The following is a 26,653-nucleotide window of genomic DNA, read 5'->3' on the forward strand; positions in this document are numbered from 1 at the left end:
CTCATGTGATCTCGATCTGTTCACCGACTGTACGCGGGAATTTCGACAGTGTTTACAATGCAGGGATACAGCAAAAGTTATTTACGCATGAAATCTGCTGTTTTTTGTTTTATGTGAAATCACATGTGAACACCGTTGCTGTGTGAGAAAATCTGTTTCTGGACGAGCTAGATTTGAGCTATAGCAGTGTCTATTTTTAAAATCAGTGACACAGTTTTGTGAGAGTTTCGTAAGTTTAACTTACAGCTGCTTCGTGATATTGTTTTCTCTGGAGAGCTATCTTTTTTAGTCTTTTATTCGTTTGCAGTCTACGATGATGAAGTGTAAATCCAGCAGATCTTCCGTAAGTATTTGATAGTGACACCTGATGTTTTGTTGGTCATTTAACGTTAGCTATCTAACGTTAGATATAACTGTTAAATGTCATCCATGTAACTTTAATAACTTACATTTTTGTTGTTATTGTAACGTTAGATGGTCAATGGAGTTCAGTCAAACATTTCTGCCTTTTTCCTCTCAAAGGTAAGTACATCAAATACTAATCTAGCTGTTTGGTAACTTATTTTGATAGTTAAAATTCTCATTTGCTCACTTTTATGTTGTTCCAAACCATATGACTTTATTTCGACTTTATTTCTTCTGTATAACATAAAAGGAAATTAATTACTTACAGTACAGCCTCATTCACTATTCACGTTCATTTCATTTTGTCTAAATATAATAAAAGAAAATGGGATCAAATTATTTATGCTACACATGGTGTGTTTTATTACAGTAATAACAACATGATAAATAACTTACCAGTTTGTTGCTCTAAAAATCATAATAAAATAATTTCGAGTTAGCCCTAAATCTATCTACAGTTCATTCAAATCAAGATAACATTTTAAAAAGAAAGGTGTGTATTATTACTCTTTTATGAGAAAAATGTTATATTCCTCATAGTAAATGGAGTGACTCAAACCCTTTTTCTGTTAATTTCCAAAAAGCCCTTGAATTTATTTTGAATCTATAAAATTAAAAAGCCCCCAAAACTCTCTCTCTTAAATTTATTTAAGATATATTTATGATGTCCTTTAATTTTAAATTCATTTTGCATTCTTATTTGGATTCATGTTGTTTGTTAAATACCCTGATGGTGAGAACCTAATGATTTGTTTTGTATTTAAAAAAAAAAAAAAAAAAAACATGTAGCAACTGTTGCACTTTCAAGTTTAAAATGGCCTTGCCTGCTCTTACATTAAAAATAGTGGATAACCATACCTTTTATTTTTGTTTTGTTTTTTCAGGTTTCTCTGAAGTCACCTAAAAGATTTGAAGCTGGAATTACTGGATCCCCCGTTTCATTGAAGACTTGTTTTGTGGACGATGAAAATGTCCCCTGCTCCCCAACCCCATCTGCTGTTCCAGAGACACCTGACAGTCTGAGGACCGAGAACCCTTCCGACATTTCATATGAGAACCGCTCACCCGTGTCCCGCGGTCTACATACTAAAGGTGTCAGAGGTAAACCTACCCTGATGGCACGTAAGCTGATGCAACCACGGAACAGCAGCAGTCCAGAGTCAAAGGACACTTTTGAGCTTAAGAATGGCTTAAGTCACTCAGGCTCTGTAAAGCGGTTGTTGCACAGCTCAGAAAATATCCAGAGTGCCAAGCGATCCAAGATCATGCAAGTTCAGGAACTACCTGAGTGTGACGCAAGCTTACCAGAGACTAAGCGAAATGAGTCTTTGAGAACGCTCTCTGTTATGTTTCATAAGAGTCCTGAGAAAAAAATCAAAGCCGAGTCTGTTAGTATTGAGAGTAGCCGACTGGCAAATGGGCCTTGTGTGAAAACGATTGGAAAAACAAATGGTTTATCAAAGCTCTCAAAAAAATCCTCTAATCAGCTGACCTTTAGTACCTGTGAGAAAGAGAAAGAGAATTCACTTGCTCATAAAGTGAAGCCGGAGATAGGCATGGGTGCGGTTTCTGGAACAAATGACTTAGATCTTGTGATGTCTTATAGTTCATGGATAAAAAATGGGTCTACTGAAGAAAAAGAGACTTTTCTCAACTGTCCTATTACTAAGAAGAGGCCATTGAGTACTGCTGAGCTTCAAGTGAAAGAAAAAATTGATGGAAAGACTTCGCCAGCCCCTTTTGAGGATGATTTTACTGATTTGATGGATGAGTGGTTTGATGATGGCATGGAGCAAAAATCTGAGGCGCCAAAACCCAAGAAGTTCAGTCATGAGTATGAATATTTTATTCAGCCTATTTATATTTACATGATTTTTGTGTATTAAAACTGAACATTACATTTTTCCTTGACTTTTAGAAAAATCAAAGGCATACCAGAGCATGTCACACTGGCCTCTGGTGTTCATAACCGATACTGGGTGCTGGATGTACAAGACGTCACTTCGTCACGAAGTGGCACAGAGAAACACTTAACCATCACCTGCTCAAAGACGACACAGTCCACAGAGACTTGTGTTCTCAAAGATGGCTGGTACAAAATGTTACTTGACTATTAGAAAGATTCTTAAGAGAGTTCTTTCTTTTTGACTGTCTTAGTTCTTGAACTTTTCAACCTTTTTTTCTAAAGGGAGAGTTCTCCGGTTGCTGTGGGGGACATCATTCACTTGGAAGGGAGGAGTGTTTCTGGCTTGTGGACGATTGACAGAGACTCTGGTTTTCTGGTTCTGCTGCCTGACCTGCTGATATCTGGGACCAGCATTGCCAGCAGTATTCGCTGTATGAGGAGAGGGGTGCTGGGAGAGATGTTTAAGGTGCGGAAATTGAATGTTGTGAATGTGCCTCACTAATGCACATTCAGTTGATCAAAAGTAAATTACATTTATAATTTTACAAAAGATAAATGTTTCAAATAAATTCTCGTCTGAACTTTCTACTGATCAAATAATCCTGAGAAAAACTCTTTCCCTTAAATTATGATGCTAATTGTTTTTTAGAGAGCATTTTAATGCTTCAAATAATCAAAAATCTTGTGTGTTTTTTTTAAGCAGGGATTTGATGGTGGATCTAAGCAGATGCTAAATGGTACCATAGTCCATGATATCTTCCAAAAAGCAGCCATGTCCTCGGATTTCTCTCCAGAGAGGATACAGACATTTGCCTCAGATGCCCTAAGAAACCCCAACTACCTTGGACAAATGTAAGGGCTATCATGCAACATAAATTCCATGTTTAGAGGCACAACCTAAGGACCTGTTGTGTACATCTTTACTATATCATGGTAATACAGCATTTGACCACAGTAATGAAGCTCCTGATATTATGTCAGTGCCTTAAAAGTATTGTGAAAAGTCTTGTGCTTGGTTTTATTAGGTACAGTCTACAGCTGACTCAGGCTGACATGAGACAGGAAGTTGAAGAATATCTTCCCTCTTTATCTGAGTGGGCAAAACACTACCTTCACACTTCACCACAGGCTGGTCAAAAGGAGCTCACTCTGAAACTGTGAGTGTATATAGTTCTTCAAACAAGCCATTAAGAGCAAGCCCAGCATTTTCTGGTTTGTACAGATTGATATTATGGATGAACTTAATGGTTTGTGTGTTTTATTTACCTTCAGCCCTAGTGATGGGGCTCTGAGCAAGCAAGATGCAGCCTGTAGCATGACAGTCACAGATTTTGTGGACATCGAGGAGAACATCTGGTGTCCGAGTTTTGGCCTGAAGGGGAAGATAGATGTCACAGCTGGCGTCAGGATTCACCGGAGAGGCAGAAAGCCCATAGAAAGGATTGTGCCACTGGAGCTGAAAACCGGCAAGGAGTCCAACTCCATTGAGCATCGCAGTCAGGTACAAAATGCTTCAGAAACTGCTTTAGAAATGTTACATGTACGAAAATCACTTCTTATTACAGACATTTTATTTGCATTCTAGGTAATTCTTTACACATTGATGAGCTCAGCTAGACGTTGTGATCCAGAGGCAGGATTCCTCGTCTATTTGAAGACTGGCAGTCTACATCCTGTTGTGGGCAACCACATGGACAGAAGAGGTTTTTTTTTTTAAATATAGTTTATATCTATATTATGTTATCATTTACCCACCCTCATGTTGTTCCAAACCCATAATAATTTCATTCATCTTTAAAAAAAAACAAATGAAGATATTTGATGAAACCTGTGAGATTTCTGTCCTAAAGCCTCATTGGTCCTTGTGGAAGCTCAAACATGCTTTTCACGATATGCATAAACAAACCAAATTGGTTCTAGTGGATCAAGCATCCAATTTAGCTAAATTTAATCTTTTAATCATTAAAAGTGATAATGTCTCATCAGAAGGCTTATATTAAATGCCTCGTTTCATTTGGATTATGTTTAGTATGTCTTTACGAGCTTTTTGAAGCATGAAAATTGAGGGAATTGAGTTTCAATGGAGGGACAGAAATCCCACAGATTTAATCAAATATATCTTCATTTGTGTGTTAAAAATGAAATGGGCTTGTGATATGAGGGTGAATAATGAATGACAACTTTCATAGTTGGGTGAAATATCCCTTTAAATCAAGTTTTTTGATAAAAATGTTATAAATTAGAGCTGGTGTAGCTTATAATAATCTTATAAGCTTACATCCTACTTATGACTATACTGATTAATATTTTTTTCCATCACAGAGCTGATTAAAATAAGGAACTCTTTGGCCCATCACATCGGCAACAATCTGATCAAGATGGAGGGTGGAAGTCAAATGGCCCCATTGCCTGCCATGGTATCTGACCAGCAGACTTGCAAGTACTGTCCTCAGAAAAGAAACTGCGCAGTTTACAACAGGTACTGTTTCTCTCTCTACATGTGCCATTTTCCATGCCAACGTCAAACAGAGTTCTTTAATGCAATTGAGCTTTGGCTGAAATGTATAATTTGTGTAGAGCTGTGGAGAGAGATACCGTGGGGAGCTGTAGTGAAGGTCCACAGGTATTTGTGCAGTCAGAGAGCGAGCACCTCAGCCAGATGCACCTCCAGTACTTCAGCCACTGGCTGCTGCTCTGCACGCTGGAGGCTCTCACCATGGAGAACAAAGGAGGTCGGCGAAATATCTGGCTTCAGACTTCCCAGCAGAGGTGGGTCTTTAAAAAAATACGAGTTGTACATTGTAAGTTCGATCACTTAATGTGATGAACATGCTTAATTTAGGATTCTATTAATTTTTGTATTAAATATGAACATAACTCAGATCATGACAAATATGGTAAGTAGAAGAAAAGGCAAAATTATATTTGTTCATAATTGACTGTGTCTCTTCAGAAGACTCAAAAATTGAGTACCGGGAAATTGACTTTCTTTGGAGGGACATGGGGAGTAAATGATGACAGAATATACATTTTTGGCAGAAGCATTCCTTTAATTTTCTTCATTCCAATAGTTTTATGTTTTATTTGAGTTTGAAACAGTTTCTTTTTTCATGCATTTTAGATTAACACTGTGTGTTTGAGTTAATTGAATGCATTTGTCCTTAATGGATGTCCCTATTGTTATGTTGTTCATTCAGGGAGAAAAGTGGTGGCTGTGCGGGTAACATGCGGTTAGCTGGAGGCGTCAGCATCCTATCTGATGGTGTATATAAACACAGCTTTGAAAGGAAAGAAGGCGAGCAGACTCTCACTGGGCTAATAGTGGGCGACAGGATTGTGGTCAGTGATCAGGACTCTGTGCTTATAGGCCTGGCCTCAGGATACGTCACAGAAATAACAGTCAGTGGATTGACTTGCTCTTTGGACAAGTAAGTATCTTGCTGATCATTTTGTAATTCATCTGACCTAAATCTGAAGCGTTCAAAGCTTAATTTCACACGCCTATAATTTCAGGAACCTCTCTAAGTATTCCTCAAACACAGTTTTCCGACTGGACCAGGATGAAGGTGCTGGCGGTCTTAGCACTCATCTAGGAAACCTATCTATGTTAATGGAAAACACTCCAACCAGGTCTGATCATCATTTTCTTTTTGTTTTGTCTCTTAAAATGTGGTGGGTTTTTTTTAATCTAAACGAAAAGCTCAATGTGTACATTGTTATGCAGTGAAAGATTGAGGGAGTTGATTGTGGAATTTAGGCCTCCCCAGTTCATTGACAGCCTCAGCAGTGTTTTGCCACGAGATGCCAAGGACACTGTGGCCAACATTCTCAAAGGTGTGTTCATACACTGCCTTCGCTCAGTAAAGCATAATTTCAATCTTTCTGCAGTGAGCTGCTTTCAAACATGCCCTTGATGTGTTCTTTTGTATAATAATAGAGCATCTCTGCTCCTACATGATGTGTTTTAATCATATTTTGCCTCTCAGGACTCAATAAACCCCAGAAACAAGCCATGAAAAAAGTGCTACTGTCCAGAGATTACACGCTTATTGTGGGAATGCCAGGTACTGGGAAAACTACCACCATTTGTACACTGGTAAGAGCATAAGGGCTTATTTATGAATTGATTTCATATTCAGTGAATAAATGTAAGCATTTTTTTTCTGACGTGTAGAATGAAACTTACTGTGTGCTAGTGGTTTCTATTTGTGAACAAAGGAATATTAATCTGACATTTATTTTGCACTTCCTTGTTTTATAGGTTCGGATACTCCATGCTTGTGGATTTAGTGTTCTTCTGACTAGCTACACCCACTCTGCTGTGGACAACATCCTCCTGAAACTGAAGAAGTTTAAGATCGGCTTCCTTCGACTGGGTCGTACTCAAAAAGTGCACCATGACATCCTGCCCTTCACAGAGGAGTCATGTCGCGCCAGTGGCATGCAGACACTAGAAGAGCTGGAACAACTGTACAGTAAAGAAGTAATACATATTAAAATCCTCTCAGTCTTGTACAGTATATAACCCATACATTACAGTTCAAAAGTGTGGTGTCTATAAGATTTTCAATACATTTTAAAAGTCTCTTATGCTCACCAAGGTGCCATTTATTTGATCAAAAATACAGTTAAAATATTATTACAATTTTAAATATTACAATTTATATATTTCAAAATGTAATTTATTCCTGTGATGGCACAACTGAATTTTCAGCATCATTACTCTAGTCTTCAGTGTCACATGATCCTTCAGAAATCATTCTAATATGCTGATTTGGTGCTCAAACATATTAAGAAGCACAGCTGTTTTCAACATAAATAATAATAACAAATGTTTTTATGTAAAACGATTCTTTTTTCTAATGAATAGAAAGTTAAGAACAGCATTTATTTGTAATAGAAATCATTTGTATCATTATAAATGTCTTTACTGTCACTTTTGATCAATTTAAATAGCTAAAATCTGCACTTCCTTGTCTGACCCCAAAATTTGTAATTGTAGTGTATGTGACGTGAAGGATAATGGGAAAATGTACAAATATGCAAATTATTTTATTTAAATATCACTGTAATATTTCTTGTAGCTTATCGTGGCCACCACCTGTATGGGTGTGAAGCACCCAATTTTCAGCCGCAGACGCTTTGACTTCTGCATCGTGGATGAGGCGTCTCAGATCAGTCAACCTGTATGTTTGGGACCGCTGTTCTACGCCCAGCGTTTTGTCCTGGTGGGAGACCACCAACAGCTTCCTCCTATTGTGCAGAATGCTGAAGCCAGGTAGTACACTTTTGTCTGCGTTCAGATGAACTTTTGTTGTTTTGCATCGTTGAATACAGCTTGTTTTAATCACAAATATGAAGCTCCCAAAACTAGCCAAGTTAAACCATCACCATATTATTACTCCCTATTATTTGACCACAAACCTTTGTCTTTTTTTTTTTTACTCAGGACCTTGGGCATGGATGAGAGTTTGTTTAAGCGTCTGGAGCACCACAGTGATGCAGTTGTTCAGCTGAATGTGCAATATCGAATGAACAGGTGGGGATTTACACCAGTCAGACATTCAGACTGTATATATGTGATTTGTTAAATGGCAAATTAAAAAACAAAATGGGGGGTTAAAGATTCAGACTAATCCTTTTTTAATATTAAATATCTCTAATAAAGCCATTTCAAAAATCAAGTATTATACTAGTAGGTGAGTTCTCTGATACACTTGTGTGAATATTCACAACCACCAGCTCCAGCTGTGCATCTCTTAGACTTGTTGTGTGTCCTGCAGTGCGATCATGTCCCTGAGCAATGCTCTGATGTACGAGGGCCGACTGGAGTGTGGTTCTGAAAGGACGGCAAGCGCAGTGCTGCAGCTGCCCAGAAGAGCTCAGGTTGAGAAGGAACTGGAGCTGTATGTGTGTCAGCCACAGTACTGTGATTGGGTCCTGGCTGCACTGGAGCCCAATAGTCCTGTCTGTTTCCTGGACACCTCTGAGGTCAGTCAGTCTTACTTTCTTTTCTTCTTTTTTTTTTGCATGCAGTAACCAAGTCAAATTAGAATATCTTAGTTTTACTGGCAATGTATATAAAGATATGTTTTCTAAAGATATGTCCAGAGTGCAGTCTACCAAAAACATTAGAGCAACTTCACATTACAGAGGCTAGTTACATGCAGCCGGCAGTGTGAACAGGGCTTTAGACTTTATCTCATTTTGCCTATTATGGAATCCTAAATGTTCTTTTCTTACCTTATCCTTATGTGCTGTACCTTTCTTCAGGTTCCCGCCCATGAGACTGTGGAGAAAAGTGGAATCAGCAATCACACGGAAGCCATCTTGGTACAAGCCCTTGTCACTTTGCTGCTCAAGGTCCGAACATCCCATTAGTAGCATTTTATTTTTTTTGTTTTTTTACGTAATACTTGAAATGAAATGGTCATTTTAAATGTGTCGTAGGCTGGATGCAGAGCGTCTGATATTGGGGTCATTGCTCCATATCGGCAACAGCTGAAAGCCATCTCCAGTCTGCTACAGGGAGACGCCTTTAAAGCTCTGGAAGTCAACACTGTGGACAAATACCAAGGACGTGACAAGAGTGTCATCATTGTGTCCTTTGTTAGAAGCAACCCTGAGGGCAACGTAAGTGAATTTTAAAGAAATGATTTTACCATTAAATCAATTATCTGTTCATGTAAGTGCTGAATGGTATGATGGTCTTTAAGTATAATCTGTGGCTGGGGTGATTAGCGAAGATCTTTTTCATTATTCTGAGATGTCTAATAATTTTTCAGTTGGGAGAGTTGCTCCAAGACTGGCGTAGACTGAATGTGGCCATCACTAGAGCCAAACATAAGCTCCTCATGCTAGGCTCGGCCTCCACCCTTCGCCGGTACGCGCCACTTGAGAAGCTACTCCGTCACCTTCAACAGGAAGATATGATATCCTTTACAGCTGCATTTACTCTCAGTGCTGGTTTATTCAGTCTTTTGATGTCACTTTTTGTCACTCTTTCATTGAAATTCACATAACAACTTCTTTGGTAAAACTGCATTTACGAAATTCTCCTTAATTTAAGTTACATCTTCCAGCTACCTCCTGCCGCCCATGAGGCACTACCTGGAATCTACTTGTGATAAAAACAAAAACCCTTCTGATACTTGGTGTATGACACAAAGATAATGCTGTGAAAAAATTACTTGAAACATTTAAGTGAAATGGTACACATAAGCTTCAAATAACTGTTGACAACTTTTATTTTGTTTTAATGATAGATGCCAAATTTAATATAGAATCAGCAGTATTGACAGGCCTTAGTACATGCTTACATAATTACAATTATCTTCACTCAAAAAATTCCTACCTCATATCATATGTTTTTTACATCAATTACAGTTTTATCTATGTAGTGTCATAACTGTTTTGTGTATGTGCATTTATACATATTTGTACTTGTTTAATGTTATTTCTCCTGTTTTAAGAATTTAAAGACTTTGTTTAATAAAAATTATTACATTCTATTCTACGTCCCCTGTCCCCTGAATTATTTTTCAATAAGTCATATTTTATATAAATAACATCAAAGGTAAGTAACAAAGTAGGGACATTTACTTGTTCTATACTTAAGTACACTTTTTTAGTATCTGTACTTAAGTGTTATTTTTTTCTTGAAACTTATGACTAACTACATTTTAAAGACAAATATTGTACTTTTCACTCCACTACATTAAGGCGTTTCCATGTAGCAGCTTTGAAAGTCAGTGGATGATTTATTTTTCTTCTTTAAAATGTGATTGTTTTTTTTGTTTGTTTTTTTTTTGCAGACAGCCTATCAATAATCACTCTTGTTGGGTCACTTAAAGTTCAATGATTGCCCAGCATTTTTTGAACACTGTTCAGTTGATTCTAGTATTTATTTAGTAACGGAGGCTTGGGCTCAACTGTTAAACTGTTGGCTTGAGATATGAATCTGTGGCGGAAGGTATTGTACCCTTACATTAATAATATAAAGTGAAAATTAAATGCACTTAATTTCTATCAAAACTATCCACAAATTCAATGAATTGGTTATGCAAGATTGTTTAGATTTTAAAAGTTCCCTGAAGAATGATCTGCGCCTGACCAATGATGTCCAGTCGACCGTCATCTCTTATCTGCAGCTTTACCTGACCACCACGACTGGAACACTGGTAAGCTAGGGGAAAAAAAACATAGCAAAGATTAATGTCTTATTCAAGCTTGTTTTGTTAATGGAAGCAGAACTTTACAGTTACTCATCCTTGTTCATTGATATATTTATTTTCATTCCAGTGTATGTGATGACATGATGCACTGATGGAAAAGGAGGCTGTTACCCATCATTTTCTTTTTCTCCAGCTTCTCAGACCAATAGCCAGCAAGGACTGTATGTGCAGACCCTTTTAGAAATAAAGTTGTGTGATACATTGATGATTGCCAGTAAGCAATGATTTCTCTATGTCCAGTGAAGCCCATCATGATGGTTTAGTAATATTTTTGAGTTTACATAGTACACGTTTTTAATTCAAATGGCTTTTGAATGTTCTGCTCACCAGTGACTGGATCTTCAGGGACACCAACCCAGGGTGCGAAGACACGGGAGTAAAAGTCATATCTAGACTGAGTGGTCTGTAGTCCTTTCAATGTAACGATGAGACTTTTAATTTTACCAGTGGTCTCATTTCTCAGAAGAGTCTCTGCCTCTGGCCTCAAAGAGATTAGATCAGACCTGCCAACAATGAAGAATTAACAATGCAGAATGTTTAGCATACGGTTTTGTAAACTGTAGATAGATCTTTTTTTTCCTCTGACCTAAAACATTTAAAATTTACTTCACATAGAATTTTAAATAGATTGATTTTTCGGTAACGCTTCCTTTTACAGTACAATACTTACAGTGTACTTACCTAGAAAGTACTGGCTAATATAAGGTACTGTAAGTACATGGAAGAGGGGTAGGTTTAGGGGTAGGCACTAGTTATTACCCAGTAATTGTAGTTACTAAAATAAGTACATAGTATTTACATGGGTAACTGGACTGTAAAAGGAAGCGTTACTGATTTTTCTCTGTTTTCACATTCAATGCTCATGTACACAAATACAAGGCCATCACCAAAAAGTTTCTTTGTTAGTTTCAGAAATTTCCAGCAGTACCTGTCGCATGTGTCAGCTAGACGAATTATTAGTTTCTTTGTGGATGGGCAGTAGCACACATCCTGAATGGGTAAGTCTCCAACAGCAGCCTGAAAAGAAAAGTCAAAATATGTTCTGCTTGTGTCTTACTAAAAACAGAAATACTAACTGCCAGCGTTACCTTCAAAAGATCCTTGATTTCATGTTGGTCCTGCAAATAAAGCATTTAAAATGTCACATGTGGAACAAAAGCAACTACTTGATTGATCAAAAGAGTCCATTTTAGTTTTATTGAAGAAAGGGTCCTCGAGGTGTCTTTTGGTCATACCTGGGGCTTTGGTTTGTTTAAGGGGAAGTCCATTATTAGAGATTCTTCATGCTGGCGCACCTTAAGATCCCCACTCATCGTCTCAAACACCACAACAGGGTTGATATTCTCTGTGTGATAGTTTTGTGCTTTTAGAACGGTCATCAGTCCATTGTTTTTTGGTTAAAAATATATGTCAGGATGTGCGTTTCTTACTTTTAATGTAAAAGAGCACTGCTGCTGAGGCCAGGGTTGCATGTCCACAAAGTGCAACCTCAGTTTTAGTGCTAAACCAGCGTAACCCAAACTTTACACCTTTCAAAATACACCAAATTCAAAATGTAAATGTGAGTTGTTTGAGTATTTCAACATGCATCTCAGCTGCAGAATACAGGAGAATACCTGAGGAAAAATCCATCGAATTCAGTCTTGTGATGAAAGCAGTCTCTGATAAATTCATTTCAGCGGCAATGCTTTGATAAAGCTCATCTTGCAGCTCCTAAATGTATTACAGAGAAACATTTTATAACGTTTTGCATATATACATTTACATTTTATTACCATGAATAACTAATCTGTAGTCTTGTGATAGTGTAATACTTACATTCTCCATAAGACATACTGCGGCAGGATTACCTTTGAAAGGTTCATTGGTAAAAGCATCAACAGTAAATATTGGAATGTCCATTGATTACAGCTCTTCAGCGCTCTGGGGTTTTCTCTCGTACCTTTTAGGTGTTCTAAGAGCAGTGTTTGAAATCAAGTTAGACTTTGAACCTTTTGATATAACAGCTCAGGTTAAAGGTACAGACTTGAGATTTCAAAATGTTTTTCTAGATGGACTTTTCACTGTTATAATATCCTTAAAACTCTATCTTTGTCTGTCGTTTTCAGATGCACACAGACAGGTCCATAATGACATGATAGCATCACAATTGCTGCAGATTTGTCGGCTGCACATCCATGATGCGAATCTCTTGTTCCACCACATCCAAAGTGCTCTATTGGATTGAGATCTATTGACTATGGAGGCCATTTGAGTGGAGTGAACTAATTCCCCAACACCATTACACCACCAACAGTAGCCATTGATACAAGGCAGGTTTGATACAAGGCAGGTTGGATCCATGCTTTTATGTTATATACACCAAATTATGACCCTACTATCTGAATGTCGCAGCAGAAATCTAGATTCACACCAGCAGACAATGCTTTTCCAATCTTCTATTGTCCAATTTTGGTGAGCCTGTGTGAATTGTAGCCTGTTCTTAACTAACAGGAGTGTCACCCGGTGTGGTCTTCTGCTGCAGTAGCCCATCTGCTTAAAGGTTCGACATGTTGTGAGTTCAGAGATGCTCTTCTGCATACCTTGGTTGTAACGAGTGGTTATTTGAGTTACTGTTGGCTTTCTATCAGCTTGAACCAGTCTGACCATTCTCCTCTGAACTCTGACATCAACAAGGCATTTTCGGACCAAAATCTCTGAGAAATGTTTCCAGCATCTTGTTGAATTTATGCCACAAAGATTTCTGAAGACACAATGGGTCTAACCTGGCACCAGCAAGTGTACCTAATAAAGCGGCCTGTGTGTGTGGCCCATCCTTGATTGAAATAACCGAAGATCTAGCCTTACTCTGCCCAAAAGACAACTTTATTTATATTTAATTATAAATTAATGAAATATTCATTTGGATTTCAGACTTCTAGTTTTTAATCAGATGTTTACAAAAAAATGATTTAGTCCCCTGATCTCAATTTATAAAACATTTGGGCATATTCACCCACTAAGTGAAAAATCAGTTTGCTGCTCTTTGTTTAGAAATACAAAATTAACATGATTCCATTAAACTATTCACAGATTCAAAAAGTAGATTGAGCAAGTCTAGATTTTAAGTGTTCCCCGAAGAATGATCTGCGCCCGACCGCTGATGTTGAGTCGACCGTCATCCCTGAGCTCCAGCTCCAGTTCCCCTCCACGACTGGAGCACTGGTAGGCTGGAAAAACAAATATAGAAGACAGAAGAACTTTATTGTGAGGAAAAATACAGTATTTTATGCATTTTATTCAAGCTTTTTGAGAAAACCATTAACTTAAAACATTTATGTGGACTAGTGACATTATCAGCTTCATTTTAATGTGGTTTCTGATTTGTATTCTAGTACAGTAAAGGGAAAAAAAAAGACCATTACCCAACATTTTCTTTTTATTCAGCTTTTCAGACCAGTAGCCAGCAAGAACTGTGTGTGCAGACCCTTTAAAAAAGAATGATTAGTCTTTTAATCAATCAAATTCATATGACATTATGATGACTACTTGTCATTGTACATATCCATTAGTGTTCATGGCTTTACATTCACATGTGGAAACTTCTACATATTTTTCCACATGTATTGTTGGTTTTGAATTTAAAGACCTGTGTTGATCATTTTAACTCACCACAGACTGGATCTTCAGGCACTCCATACCAAGGGGCAAAGTAACGGGAATAGAAGTCATATCCAGGCTGTACGGTCGGCGCTCCTTTCATTGTAACAATGACGCCTTTAAGCTTCCCAGTAGATTCGTTTTTCAGCAGAGCTTCTGCTTCAGGCCTCAAAGATGTAAGTTTTGATCTGCCAACAACAAAGTCACCAACCTTGCAGACACTCTTAGAAGAAAAGGTTCATTGGGGTTCAATATAGAACTAAAGAATAGAGTTCTTGACTCCATTTTAAGAAAGACTTTATGCCAAAAAGATTTTATATAAGAAGAAATGTCTTAAATAATTGAATTATACTTGATACAGGTATAAAAAAAAAACTCTACTGAAAAAAATATGTTCACAAGCTGCTTAATTCATACAATTTAAATACAGCAAAATAATCCATAAAATTATCCCATAATTTGAACCCTTAAAAGGCTCTATATGAAGCACTTGGCTGAACCATTCAAGGGTTCTATATACAGTAGAAATTTTAGATACAAAAACTTAACTTATTTTTAGAGAATGTTACCAACATGTTGTCTCTAGTTGATCATTGCTTTCATTTTTTAAAGTGTGCTTGACATTCAATTTTCAATAGATTATCTCTTTTCTGTTCCAAAGCTGTTTGCTTTGATTTAATTTTGCTTTGAGCTGATCGTCCTCTAGTTCTCTCTTGACTAATCATCTAATCTAACAAATACAATGCCATCATCAGTCTTATTTTCTTTATTGTTATTTTCAGAAATGCCTGAGAATGTCCAGCAGTACCTGTCGCATGTGTCAGCAAGACAAATCATTAGATTCCATGTTTTCGGACAGTAGCACACATCCTGAATGGGTAAGTCTCCAACAGTAGCCTGAAAATGAACATAAAAGTTTGTTTCTCCTTATGTTATATTGGAAAAATATGATGCGAAATTACACCCTGGAAAACGTACTTTCAACAGATTCTTGAATTCATGTTGGTCCTGCAAAATAAAATAAAATAAAAAATCTGTAAATTTAGCCCAAGAGCAACTATTTGAATTATCATGAGAATCGTCATTAGTTTTATTGAAGAAAGGGTCCACGAGGTGTCTTTTGGTCATACCTGGGGCTTTGGTTTGTTTAAGGGGAAGTCCATTATTAGAGATTCTTCATGCTGGCGCACCTTAAGATCCCCACTCATAGTCTCAAACACCACAACAGGGTTGATATTCTCTGTGTGATTGTATTGTGCTTTTAGAACGGTCATCAGTCCATTGTTTTTTTGGTCAAAGATTAATGTCAATATGAGCGTTTCTTACTTTTAATGTAAAAGAGCACTGCTGCTGAGGCCAGTGTTGCATGTCCACAAAGTGCAACCTCAGTTGTGGGGGTAAACCAGCGTAACCCAAACTTTACACCTTTCAAAATGCATCAAATTCAAAATGTAAATGAGAGTTGGTTGATTATTTCAACATTCATCTCAGCTGCAGAATACCTGAGGAAAAATCCATCGAATTCAGTCTTGTGATGAAAGCAGTCTCTGATAAATTCATTTCAGCGGCAATGCTTTGATAAAGCTCATCTTGCAGCTCCTATATGTATTACAGAGAAACATTTTATAACATTTTGCATAAACACATTTACATTTTATTAGCATGAATAACTAATCTATAGTCTTGTGATAGAATAATACTTACATTCTCCATAAGACATACTGCGGCAGGATTACCTTTGAAAGGTACATTGGTAAAAGCATCAACAGTAAATATTGGAATGTCCATTGATTACAGCTCTTCAGCGCTCTGGGTTTTTTTCTCGTACCTTTTAGGTGTTCTAATCTTAGAGCAGTGTTTGAAATCAAGTTAGACTTTGAACCTTATATAACAGCTCAGGTTAAAGGTACAGAATTGAGATTTCAAAATTTCTTTTTAGATTAACTTTTCACTCTATAAGCCCTATTCAGACGGGATTAGTTTAACATGGAGAGGTAGGGACAGGTAAAGTAATTATTACCAGAGCCTCTCAGTGATTTTTAGTCCTGTCAGAATGTGCAATCTCAGTGATCATTACGCCTACAAAATTAAATGATAGAAGACTGGAAAAATATTGCTTGGTCTGATTCTTGATTTCTGCTGCAACATTCAGATGGTAGGGTCAGAATTCGGCTTTACCAACATGAAACCATGGATCCATCATGCCTTGTATCAATGGTTCATGCTACTGTTGGTTGGTGCCACAGCCTATTGTTGTTGATCATGTCAATTCCCTTTATGACCAGTGTTCCCATCTTCTGATGGCTACTTCAAGCAGAAAAATGTGCCTTCACAAAGCTCAAATCATGGCCTCCACAGTCACCAGATCTCAAACCAATGGAGCATCTTGGGATGTGGTGGAACGGGAGATTTATATCATGGACTTGCAGCCGACAAATCCGCAGCAACTGCGTAATGCTATCATTTCATTATGGACCTAATGTCTGATCCATACTTTGCCCAACAGACAATTTTATTAATATTTTGCAATAAAAATGATTTAAACATTCTTTTGATTTTACAGACTTATAATTTTTAATCTGATAGTAGAATGTTTACAAAATTTTATTTAGTCTCCTAATCTCAATTTATTAAAATTTGGGCCATATTTACCTAGGTGAAAAAACATGAGTTTGAAGCTCTTCATTAAGAAAGGAAATTAACATGATTCCATTGAACTATTCAAAGATTCAAAAAGTAGATTGAGTAAGTCGTCTAGATTTTAAGTGTTCCCTGAAGAATGATCTGCGCCCGACCGCTGATGTTGAGTCGACCGTCATCCCTGAGCTCCAGCTCCAGTTCCCCTCCACGACTGGAGCACTGGTAGGCTGGAAAAACAAATATCGAAGGGATAAGTACTTTATTGTGAGGAAAAATACAGTATTTTATTCATTTTATTCAAGCTTTTTGAGAAAACCATTAATTAACTTAAAACATTTATGTGGACTAGTGACATTATCAGCTTCATTTTAATGTGGATTCTGATTTGTATTCTAGTACAGTAAAGGGAAAAAAGACCATTACCCAACATTTTCTTTTTATTCAGCTTTTCAGACCAGTAGCCAGCAAGTACTGTGTGTGCAGACCCTTTTAAGAAGAATGATTAGTCTTTTAATTAATCAAATTCATATGACATTATGATGACTAGCTGTCATTGTACATATCCATTAGTGTTCATGGCTTTACATTCACATGTGGAAACTTCTACATATTTCTGTATTGTAGGTTTTGAAATTAGAGACCTATGTTGATAATTGCAGCTCACCAGTGACTGGATCTTCTGGGATGCCAAACCAAGGGGCAAAGTAACGAGAATAGAAGTCATATCCAGGCTGTATGGTCGGAGCTCCTTTCATTGTAACAATGACGCCTTTAAGCTTCCCAGTAGATTCGTTTTTGAGCAGAGCTTCTGCTTCAGGCCTCAAGGATGTAAGTTTAGATCTGCCAACAACAAACAGTCACCAACTTTGCAGACACTCTTAGAAGAAAAGGTTCATTGTTGGGGTTCAATATAGAAACAAAGAATAGAGTTCTTGACTCAATTTTAAGGAAGCCTTTAAATGATTGCCTAATAGCACATACGGGTTATTTAAAATGTTTCATAGTGTTAAAGTAGTTTTCGAGCTACTTAATTCAGTTTATGTTATGCAAATTATAGAACTCTTCAAGGTTCACAGCTGAATTTTTAGATGCAAAAACTTAACATACAGTACTTACAGATATTTTTGGAGAATGTTACCAACATACAAGTTCTTGTCCCAGGTTGTTCGTATTTATACTTGGTTGTATTTATATATAATCAAAGCAAGAAAGAAGAATACCCTCACCCCCCAATATTCATCCACAATGTATTTGTACACCACACCCCTGTATCGATCTTATTTTCTTTCTTGTTATTTCAGAAATGCCTGAGAATGTCCAGCAGTACCTGTCGCATGTGTCAGCAAGACGAATCATTAGTTTCTTTGTTGTTGGACAGTAGCACACATCCTGAATGGGTAAGTCTCCAACAGTAGCCTGAAAATGAACATAAATGCTTGTTTCTTCCTATGTTATATCCGAAACCTAATATGATACTAAATTACGCCCAGGAAAACGTACTTTCAACAGATCCTTGAATTCATGTTGGTCCTGCAAATTAAAAATAAAAAAACTATAAATTTAGACCAAGAGCATCTAATTGATCATGAGAATCTACATTATTGAAGAAAGGGTCCTCGAGGTGTCTTTTGGTCATACCTGGGGCTTTGGTTTGTTTAAGGGGAAGTCCATTATTAGAGATTCTTCATGCTGGCGCACCTTAAGATCCCCACTCATCGTCTCAAACACCACAACAGGGTTGATATTCTCTGTGTGATGGTATTGTGCTTTTAGAACGGTCATCAGTTCATTGTTTTTTTGGTCAAAGATTAATGTCAATACGAGCGTTTCTTACTTTTAATGTAAAAGAGCACTGCTGCTGAGGCCAGTGTTGCATGTCCACAAAGTGCAACCTCAGTTTTGGGGGTAAACCAGCGTAACCCAAATTTTACACCTTTCAAAATACATCAAATTCAAAATGTAAACGAGAGTTGTTTGAGTATTTCAACATGCATCTCAGTTGCAGAATACAGGAGAATACCTGAGGAAAAATCCATCGAATTCAGTCTTGTGATGAAAGCAGTCTCTGATAAATTCATTTCAGCAGCAATGCTTTGATAAAGCTCATCTTGCAGCTCCTATATGTATTACAAATATATTTCATATTCTTATATATTTTGGTAACACTTTACAATAATGTCTAATTAGCTAACATTAGTTACTGCATTAAATGACAATTAGCTATGTATTTTACAGCATTTATTATTGTTAGATAATTAAAATGTTCTTGTTCATATTAATTCACAGTGCGTTGTTAGCAGACACAACTTTTGATCTCAAAAATGTATTAGTAAATGTTATGATTAACATTAGATTAATAAATGCTCTAATATTGTTCATTATTAGTTTGTTAATGTACATAACTAATGTTAACAATGAAACCTAAATGTAAAGTGTTACAGATATTTTATCTATCATTATCATTATCATTTATTATCATTTAAATGGTAAGACACTAGTTTGGGAAAAGAAAACAAAAATATCTTGTGATAGTGTAATACTTACATGCTCAAGAAGACATACTGCTGCAGGATTACCTTTGAAAGGTACATTAGTAAAAGCATCAACAGTAAATATAGGAATTTCCATTTGTTGCAGCTGTCTCAAAGGCAGACTTTTGCACGTTTAGAAATTCATAGTCCATCGGCTTGCTGAGACTTTGACCCCAGTAGTGTAAACATCCCATTTTAAAGTTACAGGCATTAGATTTCAGAATGTTTCTTTGAGGTGATTTATTCATATCATTGGGTGTTAAAGCTCATTAAAAACAATAAAATGTAGACTAAACTATGTTAGTAATTTACCACTATACAGCGTAAAACATCTAACATTTTTACTCAATTTAAATGTTAATTAAAGACATTTAATATAAAGTGCAAATGTATTATAATTCCAGTCAGTTTCAATATTAATATTTCTGGATGTCTATAATGAATAATTTTTTTCATAATAAACAATTTTACATGGTTGAGTGGTTACATGCTTCCTGATAGCCTACATTTGCGTTTATTTGCGTTATTACATTTTATTTATTTTCTCTGCATTGTTGTGTTAATGGACATTCATGACGTATATTTAATTGATATAATCTAAGTGGAATTAGTTTAACTGGCTTTCTTTACTTTCCTCAGCTGTATTTGTTTGTATAGAGCTGCAGAATCTCTCGCGGTAGTACACATGGCTTTAGTATGAGTCTGGAGCGTTCGATTCTGCCACACTGCAGTATTATACAGGATTTAGTATAAGCCTAGCAATTATCTTTGATGATTCCTCAATCTTCTGTGTTGCTCGTGCTACGTGATTGAAGACTCTGCTCACACTTCAGACCGTTCTGCATGCCTGCAGCGAGGTCAATGTCCTCTGACAGACGCGTTCTCGCGAGACTTCGAGTTCGACTATCTGGTGTGGACCACACTATCCGTTCAGGGTTACCTGAGAGGACAGGCGCTTGGCGGTGAGAAGTTATTCGATAATCATGCACATACTGCTTAATATTTAACTTCATATTTATACGTTGATCCTTTACATTCAATAGTAAATATATTTTGTGTACTTTGTTTCGCGGAAGTGCTGGTTTTCGTCCTAGAAACTGACAACTTGTCGGTCGTTAATTCCTGTCAGGCGAATAACGTTATCTCTCTAATATTGAAGTCGTTTTGACTGAAGTTCACATGACAGTTTCGGTTGCGGTTAACTTGACACATGATCGACCGACCTGCTTTTGGAATTTCTATAGCTATATAACATTTACCATGTTAGCTTGCTCTTAAGTTTTGACATAACGTTACCGCTGGGTTGTGGTTGTCTTGCTAACGTTTGCTAACTTAATTGAAACTAAGACAAACTATTTTGATCAAGTATTGACTAGTTAACACAGTGCTAACGTTATCTGGGTAAGCATTTGGCAACTCACTCTGGGTTTGAACTGAAAGCACAGCCCATGTTTTACACTAATTTGTTATTCAGATACAGACCTGACCAGGTAAACATGTCTCAAAATGATGAAGGATACGTGGTGCGGATCCGTGGTTTACCCTGGTCATGCACACAGGAGGAAGTGGCCTCCTTTTTCTCTGGTATGCAAAAACTCAAACTGAATGCATCTTTTGTAGCATTCTGTCTTTGAATAAAAAGAAATACAATTTCCATTTTTCTTTGTTCATTTCCAGATTGTGACATTGTAGGGAAAGTCAACGGGGTGTGTTTTACCTTCTCCAAAGAGGGAAGGCCAAGTGGAGAGGCATTTGTGGAGCTGAAGACATCAGAAGACTTTAAAAGGGCTTTGGCAAAAGATCGCAAATACATGGGTCACCGTTATATCGAAGGTACACTCTTGTCCGCAATGTAAAAACAATTGTGTGTGTACAAAAGTGTACTTGTATTTAAAGCCAGCATGAAACCAAAATTGGCCATTGTTATTTTTATGGAATAACATTTTTACATTCATTTACTCCTAATATTTTTTGAAAACATTAACGTCTCCTCTTGGCTCCAGCAACATGTCACTCGCCTGATTTTGTAGCAATTATCAAATTAAAAATAAACCAATCAATTTCTGATAAACAAAAAGAAGTACAGGACTACATTTTGTTTATAATTTGAAAAGCATTTTCTGTTTCATACTGACTTTAAATAGCACGAGTTAAATCAGATGAGATGTTTGCACATTTGTACTTGTATTCCAATTTAACATATTGTCTGCTTCTTAACCCTTCCCATAGTGTTCAGGTCAAACCGTAGTGAGATGGATTGGGTGGTGAAACGCTCCGGTCCCACAGATTATGACAGCGGCAGCGGTTGCATGTTGCGTCTCAGAGGACTGCCGTTCGGCTGCAGTAAAGAAGAAATTGTACAGTTCTTTTCAGGTACATCTGTTGTTTCACTTCATCACCTCCTAGACTTAAATTTATAGCTAGGGATCTTTATGAGTTGTGTTTTCTGGGTTGTGGTGTTTAAATTGTGTCTGTGCTTCTTCTGAATGTTTACCATGCCTTTTTATATATAGTCGGATCATATTTTAAAGGTTTTTCTTTTTATGTACTCTTCTCTCACATCAAACTATTATTGAGCATGTTCTGGTTGTTTTTAATGCTATTTATATATCACCAGCAATCTTGAGAAAGCTGTGCTATGATTTCTTGATTGATTGTCTTATAATTTCATGGATTTATCCTTTGTGGTGTGCTCTAGGCTTTTTCTGTCTGCCATAGGGAATGATTTAGGGGTTCAATTGGGGGGGATGTCTTTTCTGCAGATGAGAATGTTGCGGTTCTTTAACATGTCTCCCCATGTGGGGTTATTTGTCCTTGGGTTAAAGGGTTGAAAATCGTGCCAAATGGGATAACATTGCCGATGGACTACCAGGGGAGGAGCACAGGGGAAGCCTTCGTGCAGTTTGCCTCAAAGGAGATAGCAGAAAAGGCTCTGGGGAAACACAAGGAAAGAATAGGGCACAGGTGGGGCCGGCAAGACTGGGCTGGGTGCTAATGCTATCTCTAAATGTGGGGTGGAGGGGGGTCATGCATCTTTCTGCTCTGGATAAAGATGGTTTGATCATGTTATCACTCTTGGAATGTTTAATTTCACATTACAATGTCATAAGGGGACAAAAAAAGGCAATCAGCAGAAATATGATTTCATAATGTCGTTGGGCAACACGTAATGCAGAAGCAAAGGAGCCTTTTTTAATAACATGCACTTCAATATATTTTTAAGATTCTGTTTAGGTCTAAAAATGCCCTTTTAGATGCACTTAAATTTCAAGACTTAAGGCCAGTTCACACCAAGAATGATACTATATTAGTATCCACACCAGCAGATTATATCGTTCTGTTTATTCTAAGTACAATGCAGTTATGTTGTCTGCCACTTTAAACTCTCGAGCTCTTTAAAGCAGGATGGATTCTGATTGGCTGTTAATGTTTTTTTTTTTGTTAAAAAAAATTGTTTTGGAAGTTATTTCAACAATATTGTTTGGCTGGCCCATTATTCTTACATTTATGTGGACTTTTATCGTTAGCATTATAGCTATCGTCCTTGGTGTGAAGGGGCCTTTATAGTAGCATTTCAGACACTTGTTACTTCTCCCTCTGGTCAATACCTGACAATAAATCGTCAGTTATTCTGATGAAATTAGTCACTGGGCCCCAAATACAGTCTCTCCTCTCCTTATTTCTGTTAAACATTCAACAAGCTTGTAAATTTATTAACACGTTGCATTTCAAAATAAACTCAGGTACATAGAGATATTCAAAAGCAGCCGAAATGAAATGCGTGCATACTACGAAGTACCCCGGAGGATGTTGGGACAGAGGCCTAGTCCATATGACAGACCCATAATGGGACGAGGGAGCTTCTTTGGGACCGGGCCTGGAAGGGGAGGTGCCGTCCTGGATCAAATACGCAGCGGAGGTGATTACAGTGTTGGTATGCTACTTTATTAGTCTTTAATAATTAACTCTCACTAGGATTCAAAAGGATAGGAACCTATGGAAAGGCTAATTGACCAAATGTGGCGGTAAAGACATTTTCAATGTTACAAAAGATTCAAATAAATGTTTTTTGGTTTTTATATATCAAAGAGTCCTTAAATGTATCAGTGGCTACATTTACATGCACAAGTTTTATTTCAATCGAACTGAATTCATTTCAATTGATGAATCCGAACGTAGCCATTCCACATGATCGAGCTCAATCGGATCAGTTAAGGTGTTTACATAAGGCAAGCAGGAGCTCGGTTCGCATTGCCGGTAGTAAGTCAGACTTCTTCCCGGTGCATGTTGGACTCCGGCAGGGCTGCCCTTTGTCGCCGGTTCTGTTCATAATTTTTATGGACAGAATTTCTAGGCGCAGCCAGGGGCCGGAGGGTGTCAGGTTTGGGGACCACACGATCTCGTCTCTGCTCTTCGCGGATGATGTTGTCGTGTTGGCCCCTTCACACCAGGACCTTCAGCATGCACTGGGACGGTTTGCAGCCGAGTGTGAAGCGGCTGGGATGAAAATAAGCACCTCCAAATCCGAAGCCATGGTCCTCAGCCGGAAAAGGGTGGCTTGCCCACTTCAGGTTGGTGGAGAGATCCTTCCTCAGGTGGAGGAGTTTAAGTATCTTGGGGTTTTGTTCACGAGTGAGGGAAGGATGGAACGGGAGATTGACAGACGGATCGGTGCAGCTTCAGCAGTAATGCGGTCGATGTACCGGTCTGTTGTGGTAAAGAAGGAGCTGAGCCGTAAGGCAAAGCTCTCGATTTACCAGTCAATCTACGTTCCTACTCTCACCTATGGTCATGAACTTTGGGTCATGACCGAAAGGACAAGATCCCGGATACAGGCGGCTGAAATGAGCTTTCTCCGCAGGGTGGCTGGGCGATCCCTTAGAGATAGGGTGAGAAGCTCGGTCACTCGGGAGGAGCTCAGACTAGAGCCGCTGCTCCTCCACATCGAGAGGGGTCAGCTGAGGTGGCTCGGGCATCTGTTCCGGATGCCTCCTGGACGCCTTCCTGGGGAGGTGTTCCGGGCACGTCCCACTGGGCGGAGGCCCCGGGGAAGACCTAGGACACGCTGGAGAGACTATGTCTCCCGGCTGGCCTGGGAACGCCTCGGTATCCCCCCAGAAGAGCTGGAGGAAGTGTCTAGGGAGAGGGAAGTCTGGGCATCTCTGCTTAGACTGCTGCCCCCGCGACCCGGCCCCGGATGAGCGGAAGAAGATGTATGTATGTATGCATAAGGCATTTTCAGTCCGATTGAGCCATCAATTTGGTTGCATGTAAACGTAGCCGCAGTTTCCACAAAAATATTAAGCAGCAAAACTGTTTTCAACATTGAAAATAATAAGAAATGTTTCTTGAGCAGCAAATCGGAAGCAAATTTCTGAAGAATCATGTGGCTCTGAAAACGAGTAATAATGCTGAAAATTCAGCTTTGCATCACAGGAATAACTTAAAATATTTATTAAAATAGAAAACAATTACTTTCAAAAGTAATAATCATATTTCAGTGTTACTGTTTTTGGTGTGTTTTTGATCAGATAAATGTAGTCTTGGTGAGCTTGAGACAAACACGTTAAAAGATCCCCCAGTTTTGAATAGTTGCGTATTTGCTGACAGGCAGTGATATGTGCTATTATTGACTGTCTATTGTTTCAGACCTCAAATTAAAGTATTGAATTGTCTCTCATTCATAAGGATATGGTGGGTTTGACAACTATAATGGCTTGAACAACTACTGCTTTGGTAACGGCGTGTTTGAAGAGCGTGTGCGTGGTGATAGAGGAAGAAGAGGAATGGAGGATCATGGTTACAGCAGCAACTCAAACTCAGGCTTTCACAGCGGCCATTTTGTGCACATGAGAGGCCTACCGTTCCGTGCTACGGAGGCAGATATTGCACATGTAAGAAACACCAGTGGATATACCCTTACAATATTTTAAAGGAAAGTTATTATTGCCCTTGTGTAAGTGTTGTTTTCTTTTTCAGTTCTTTGCCCCTTTGAACCCTGTGAGGGTGCACATTGATGTAGGACCCAATGGAAAGTCTACAGGAGAGGCAGATGTTGAGTTCAGATCTCATGAAAATGCTGTGTCTGCCATGTCAAAGGACAAGAATCATATGCGTAAGTTGTTTTCATTTCCAAACCTTTGTCAAATTGTATCACTGTCCTTATGTTTGTTTTTTGCATCATCCCATTTATCATTGCATCCTCTTTGTAGAGCATCGTTACATTGAGCTTTTCCTGAATTCAACTTCAAGTGGGCCATCTGAAATGGGTTAGTATGACAATGTAGAGGTTGTTGTTATGTAATAGTTTTGTTGAAGTGTATGGATGAGAAGGTGTTAAGACAACATTCAAATGTGAGCCTTTTGTTTGGGGGCCATGAAAACTGTAGGTCGCGGAGGAGGTTTCTATGGCAACTCTGGTGGCATGGGTTCTCGAGGAAGCGGACTAAGGGAAATGTACTGAGGATGCTTGCAATACATGCACTTTTCAACCCAAAGTTGGAGATTCCAGTTTGGAAGATCTTTTTGTACAGATATGTTTTCACATGTTCTTGAGAAAATTAGCTGTTGCATATGTATATATATATATATAGATTGACCGGCTACTGTACATTTTGCTTATTGAATTTTATATGACATATTCTGTGTTGGTCTAAGATATGAACTTTGTATGTATTTTAACTCTAAAGTGGTTATGAATAGCTTGATTCCCAAGTTTTGAGTGTGAGACTGCACTTTTACTAAAGCAATAACATCATTTTGGATGTTTACCTGTTTTTGCTGCTCAGTAAAATTTCTAATTGAAACCTGTGATATGTACACATCCATGGAATAAAAACTTTTATTGGTATATTTTATTTTAACCAGAGAATGTTCATTGAAAGGAAAATGTCATGTAAGAATAAAGTATGATGTCTTGGTTTGATTAGAGCTAGATCTAACACATGCAAACAATCAATTTATATATTATATTTTCCAGTACACAAGAAGTTCAAACCGACCGATCAAAAGGTGGGGGCCACCTTTTGAATATTCTTATATTCTTAAATACAGGTTGTATTTAAGAAACTAATTTCACAAGCACAAGGAATATATATATATATATATATATATATATATATATATATATATAAATGATTATGTGATAATATATTTGATTACTAATTTTTATAAAGGAAATATATAAGCATTCAAAAGGATATATGATTATAGATATATTTGAAGAGATAAGGGATTTTGACCAACCCTTCAAAGCTATCAGAATTTCACACTTTTTAGGAATATAAATATCAGTAGCT

At 37.7% G+C, this 26,653-nt stretch overlaps 5 protein-coding genes across 11 annotated transcripts; 2 read left to right on the plus strand and 3 right to left on the minus strand.

The window, feature by feature from the left end:
* The first annotated feature begins 38 nt into the window (after window positions 1-38).
* Window positions 39-9,915, plus strand: dna2 (DNA replication helicase/nuclease 2). Of its 2 annotated transcripts, none has more exons than XM_039672095.2 (23): window positions 39-343; window positions 475-522; window positions 1,290-2,239; window positions 2,324-2,497; window positions 2,594-2,777; window positions 3,015-3,163; window positions 3,337-3,468; window positions 3,584-3,812; window positions 3,897-4,014; window positions 4,634-4,790; window positions 4,889-5,080; window positions 5,509-5,739; window positions 5,825-5,941; window positions 6,036-6,145; window positions 6,298-6,407; window positions 6,573-6,794; window positions 7,396-7,589; window positions 7,761-7,850; window positions 8,095-8,302; window positions 8,585-8,674; window positions 8,762-8,944; window positions 9,097-9,243; window positions 9,385-9,915. In XM_039672095.2, the coding sequence occupies exons 1-23, from the start codon at window positions 314-316 to the stop codon at window positions 9,436-9,438; spliced, it is 4,119 nt and encodes a 1,372-aa protein (XP_039528029.2). In that variant the 5' UTR covers window positions 39-313; the 3' UTR covers window positions 9,439-9,915. The 2 variants fall into 2 exon arrangements, with proteins under 2 accessions (XP_039528029.2, XP_088973103.1); XM_089116977.1 differs by having other exon boundaries at window positions 1,290-2,227.
* Window positions 9,916-10,303: 388 nt separating this feature from the next.
* On the minus strand, window positions 10,304-13,286 carry LOC120479526 (phenazine biosynthesis-like domain-containing protein). Its single transcript, XM_039672106.2, has 9 exons — window positions 12,364-13,286; window positions 12,162-12,258; window positions 11,976-12,074; window positions 11,781-11,890; window positions 11,634-11,663; window positions 11,474-11,562; window positions 10,873-11,048; window positions 10,657-10,719; window positions 10,304-10,496 (listed from the first exon to the last, which is right to left on the minus strand). Exons 1-9 carry the CDS (start codon window positions 12,445-12,447, stop codon window positions 10,384-10,386), a joined length of 861 nt encoding a protein of 286 aa, XP_039528040.2. The 5' UTR covers window positions 12,448-13,286; the 3' UTR covers window positions 10,304-10,383.
* A 106-nt stretch (window positions 13,287-13,392) lies between these two features.
* LOC120479524 (phenazine biosynthesis-like domain-containing protein) lies at window positions 13,393-16,543 on the minus strand. 2 transcript variants are annotated; one of them, XM_039672105.2, is made up of 9 exons: window positions 15,889-16,543; window positions 15,687-15,783; window positions 15,511-15,609; window positions 15,315-15,424; window positions 15,163-15,192; window positions 14,993-15,081; window positions 14,197-14,372; window positions 13,955-14,012; window positions 13,393-13,754 (listed from the first exon to the last, which is right to left on the minus strand). In XM_039672105.2, exons 1-9 carry the CDS (start codon window positions 15,970-15,972, stop codon window positions 13,703-13,705), a joined length of 795 nt encoding a protein of 264 aa, XP_039528039.1. In that variant the 5' UTR covers window positions 15,973-16,543; the 3' UTR covers window positions 13,393-13,702. The 2 variants fall into 2 exon arrangements, with proteins under 2 accessions (XP_039528039.1, XP_039528038.1); XM_039672104.2 differs by having other exon boundaries at window positions 13,950-14,012.
* A 135-nt stretch (window positions 16,544-16,678) lies between these two features.
* On the minus strand, window positions 16,679-19,528 carry LOC120479523 (phenazine biosynthesis-like domain-containing protein). Its single transcript, XM_039672103.2, has 9 exons — window positions 19,369-19,528; window positions 18,845-18,941; window positions 18,659-18,757; window positions 18,463-18,572; window positions 18,325-18,354; window positions 18,152-18,240; window positions 17,489-17,664; window positions 17,248-17,310; window positions 16,679-17,051 (listed from the first exon to the last, which is right to left on the minus strand). The coding sequence occupies exons 1-9, from the start codon at window positions 19,450-19,452 to the stop codon at window positions 16,939-16,941; spliced, it is 861 nt and encodes a 286-aa protein (XP_039528037.2). The 5' UTR covers window positions 19,453-19,528; the 3' UTR covers window positions 16,679-16,938.
* A 675-nt stretch (window positions 19,529-20,203) lies between these two features.
* hnrnph3 (heterogeneous nuclear ribonucleoprotein H3 (2H9)) lies at window positions 20,204-26,218 on the plus strand. 5 transcript variants are annotated; one of them, XM_039672112.2, is made up of 10 exons: window positions 20,204-20,317; window positions 20,830-20,939; window positions 21,033-21,188; window positions 21,585-21,728; window positions 22,181-22,319; window positions 23,099-23,289; window positions 25,044-25,249; window positions 25,335-25,470; window positions 25,568-25,624; window positions 25,745-26,218. In XM_039672112.2, exons 1-10 carry the CDS (start codon window positions 20,217-20,219, stop codon window positions 25,816-25,818), a joined length of 1,314 nt encoding a protein of 437 aa, XP_039528046.2. In that variant the 5' UTR covers window positions 20,204-20,216; the 3' UTR covers window positions 25,819-26,218. The 5 variants fall into 5 exon arrangements, with proteins under 5 accessions (XP_039528046.2, XP_039528048.1, XP_039528047.2 ...); XM_039672114.2 differs by having other exon boundaries at window positions 23,099-23,274; XM_039672113.2 differs by having other exon boundaries at window positions 20,233-20,317; window positions 20,836-20,939.
* The last annotated feature ends 435 nt before the right edge of the window (window positions 26,219-26,653 follow it).

Source organism: Pimephales promelas, chromosome 11 (assembly GCF_988280905.1).
Source record: "Pimephales promelas chromosome 11, fPimPro1.hap1.1, whole genome shotgun sequence".
NCBI classification, from domain to species: Eukaryota; Metazoa; Chordata; class Actinopteri; order Cypriniformes; family Leuciscidae; genus Pimephales; species Pimephales promelas.